This window comes from Arachis ipaensis, chromosome B08, assembly GCF_000816755.2.
Source record: "Arachis ipaensis cultivar K30076 chromosome B08, Araip1.1, whole genome shotgun sequence".
NCBI classification, from domain to species: domain Eukaryota; kingdom Viridiplantae; phylum Streptophyta; class Magnoliopsida; order Fabales; family Fabaceae; genus Arachis; species Arachis ipaensis.
In genome coordinates this window covers 15,298,063-15,301,776 of record NC_029792.2, presented here as the reverse complement: position 1 = coordinate 15,301,776, position 3,714 = coordinate 15,298,063, and the positions used below count along the sequence as shown (strand labels likewise).

General features: G+C 27.6%; 1 protein-coding gene across 2 annotated transcripts in view; it reads right to left on the bottom strand.

Moving 5' to 3' along the window:
• The window catches only part of LOC107610596 ((+)-delta-cadinene synthase isozyme XC14-like), a 7,846-nt gene extending 4,132 nt beyond the window's left edge, over window positions 1–3,714 (bottom strand). Inside the window, exons 1-5 of one of the 2 annotated variants that reach the window (XM_021108978.1) lie at window positions 3,616–3,714; window positions 1,082–1,840; window positions 772–990; window positions 487–628; window positions 29–275 (exon numbers count right to left, since the gene is read on the bottom strand). In XM_021108978.1, the coding sequence (XP_020964637.1) occupies window positions 45–275; window positions 487–628; window positions 772–990; window positions 1,082–1,212 (723 nt within the window). In that variant the 5' untranslated portion in view covers window positions 1,213–1,840; window positions 3,616–3,714 and the 3' untranslated portion in view covers window positions 29–44. Of the gene's footprint in view, window positions 1–28; window positions 276–486; window positions 629–771; window positions 991–1,081; window positions 2,472–3,615 lie in introns of those variants that run through there. The other variant, XM_021108979.1, reaches the window with a different exon arrangement.

The following is a 3,714-nucleotide window of genomic DNA, read 5'->3' as shown; positions in this document are numbered from 1 at the left end:
CTAACCTTTCCAAAATTAATATCTCTACCTTATGTGAGGCCAAATCATTTGAGTCTGGCAACAAGTGACGAAGCTTGTAGGATGAGAGGAATGTTATTAGAAATCCAATGAAGAGTTTTTTTTGTTGCAAATTCTCCGAAAGCAATAAATGTTGTTGCAAGCATTTGGTATCCTAAATTTGAAGCTGCGTTAACCTTGTACTCATCATAGCTCGGAATATAACTCTCATAGCACCATTTTGCTTCAACAATGTAACCTTGTACATAATGAGACAACTGTAGATAGAATAATTAATGGAACGGTAGTACTAGGAAGACAAAAAAATTAAAATTTATTTTATTCAGTATTTATTAATAGTCGTAACAATTAATGAAAACTAAATAAATAAAGTAGGTTCTGGTGGTCTTTAGCTAATTTTTTTTTATTAACAAATATTTCTGTTAATGAAAATGATACTTAATTTTGAAACTAAGAAATAAAGCTTACCGCCTGTTTAACACATTGCAACACCAAATTTGTTTCTCCATTTCTAGCACTCAACTCTATTATTTCATCAGTGACTTCCACAATTGCATTAAAAATAGTTTTGAAACACTCTGGAAGAGATGCAATGTAACTAATATCCCATCTGAAACACAAAAGGGCTAAAAACTAAGAAAGAGACATAATCATGGAATTGAATTATTAAGATGATCATTTTGGATCCTTTTTAATTAAAATATAAATAGCATAATGTAAAATTGGTCAATTCTTGTTTTAGTAAAATCAAACCTTTGAATTGCCAGTGTGAGGAGCTTAAGTTCTTGAATTGTTCCATAAGCATCATAAGTATCATCAACTATAGTCATCCATTGATTTACTTTGGTTGTCACAACTCTAAAAGTAGTATATTTAAGCTCAGAGTTTATAGCAAATGGCCAAAAGTATAACTCAACTATCCCCTCTCTTGCATAAGGGACCTTTGTCCCAAACTCTGAATTTCTCCACCATCTATAATAATGCAAAAAGTTATATCTTGTTCATCACAGGAAATTCCTTCTCTTTTTTAATAAGGAGTACTTGTCTAGATTTATATACTTACTTGGTGGTAATACCAATTTCTTTTTGATACCATTTCTGGAGCATATCGAAATTTAGTTTTGCAAAGTTTAGAAGAACTTTGTCATGCAAAGGATCTTCTTCGTAGAAAGACATATATGACCTTGCCCTCATTCTTAAAACTGCCTTGTGAAGAGGTTGTTCTAAACTCTGATTGATTTGGTCAGCTAAAGATGGGTTCAATTGATTGGTGATGGACTTCAGTTTATTGTATGTGAATTTATGTGCTTCCTCTAATATATCTTCCCCATAAACCCTTAATTGTGCAGCCTCATACAAACTCCATATTCCTTTAGCATCTTGAATAATAGTTAGTTCATTGAATTCTCCCTTTTTATTCTTGAATTTGTTGAAAATATCTATATAATTCACATAATTAATGTGAATCCATAATTAATAATAGATATTTTTTTTGTACTGCAATTATATATAAGATAAAATATTAAATTTTTACATATATACCTGATGAAATATAATATCCCTTTTGTCGGAGTAAACGAAAACATAATGCAATAAAGTGAAGGTCACGATCCTCTGTTGCAAAGTCATTGTTGGTAAAATCATTGTGGGCTTGTAGTAATATCTCATCAATTTCACGTTCAAAATGATGAGATATACTCAAACGTTGAATTGAGTCAATTAAGCTTAGTTTTTATATGATATTATTGTCATTAGAAGATAGATACATCTTCACTTTCTCTTTGTATATTTGAACTTCTTCTTTCATGCTTTCGTTCACTCCCTGCAAATGTTTTCGATTTAATATTTAACTCAAAAAGAGTAAAAAATCAACAAATTCAAATGTCCTTTATCTCTATATATGATATGTGACGATTATTTGTTGCGAATTCATTGGTTTTATTTGTTTCTTAAATCAAATTTGATATTAATCAAACTAATACAAATAATACTTTATGTTTTAATCATATATATATATAAAATTTTTAGTCAATTCTCTCATAAATAAAAGTATCTTTTCTAAATGAAACTATCTCATTCAATTTTTTTTGGCATGACCATCAAAGAATAGAGACGAATCAAATCAAGGACAGATCTAGAGATTATTAAAGGAGAAACCAAATTTTAGAAATCATATTTCAAAGAAGAATCTTCTTTGTTATTAGGCTCAAATTATTATTTTAAATAAGCACTGTTATTATTACAAATATAATACTACTTGATGACTTTAGTTTGCACTTGGGTTTGGTAAAAATGTTTCATATGCAAAAATACTATGAAAAAAATCATGACGTTAAAAATGAAGACGGAAAAAATCAAGGGAGAAATGGACAAAGCTCAAAAGGAAAATTATGATAAAGGAGAATCGCACCTGCTGAAGGAGATTACAATAAAAAAAAATCCAAAAAAAGATGAGTTGCAAATTTAAGAAGTATAGGTGCAAAAAAGAGTTATATTATAAAATCAGTTTTATTGTCATCCTTAGTCATAACATGGCAAGGGATAATTTTATTCTGATGTAGCAAAATGAAAAATCACAATTGCAAATCTTGAAAAATTGAAGCCTAAAAGTATTGGATCACTGCAAGAAGTGTCCAGAAACATTTGGATCAAAATTTATTGGAGTTAGAATCCAATATAAAAAGAAAAAAAAAAATCTTAAACGGTTTCTACGATAAGTTTAAAAGATAATGAGGTTTTTAATAAAAAAATATTAATATTTTTGTCTATTGATCTTTATTTTTATGAGATTTATTAATTTTTCTGTCAATATTTTTTCTGTATTAATAGAATAAAGTATGTTAAACTGTTGATTTATCTGTTAAGAGTCAACTAAAATTGACATTATTTTTTTTAGGAATTTCGTTGTCTTTTAGAAATAATTGTCAATGTTATTTAGTTTTTCTTTTGTTACCTTTTTTAAATACATTGGATAAATTTATTATGTAAAATTAAAAAATATTAATAATTTTTAAATTTTTTTATTTATAAAAATTAAATAAAAGATATATTAATAATCAACGGCTCACATAAGTATGTTTTTAAAAGAGATAATTAATAAAATAACTAACCGATCTCGCAAAATTAAATTTCAAGAACCAAAAAAAATATTTTTTATTTGAAACTTATAATCCTTCAAAACCGATTAAATTCTAGGTAACCGGATTACAGGCAGTTCAAGTATAGGATAATTTAATAATTTTGATGTTGATATAATTTGTATAGGTAAATTACCCAAATTATCATTAGAAGATAAATAAATCTTCAGTTTCTTTATGGATTTGAACTTTTTGTTTCATAACTGATTTCTTGAAAATAATATAATAACAATGATTACAGGAAGTGAAATTTTAATGAATTGGAGCATTTGTATTTAAAAGACGTAGTCTTCTGATTTTAAAAACAACTTAATTGAAATATAATATTATATATTGGTGGCGATCAAGTAGATTTCAAAACCCTTAAAATTATTGGGGAATGAAGTTTTATGGAGCATTTACATGCATATACTATAAATCCTTTAAAGAAATACATGCATGTCAGTGATAAAGAACATACCAAAGACTGTGAATCAGCATAGTGAAGGAAGGTATCCTGCCAATTGCTAGGACCAAAGTTTGCACAAGGTCGCTCATGAACAGAAGCAGCTCCAAGAGA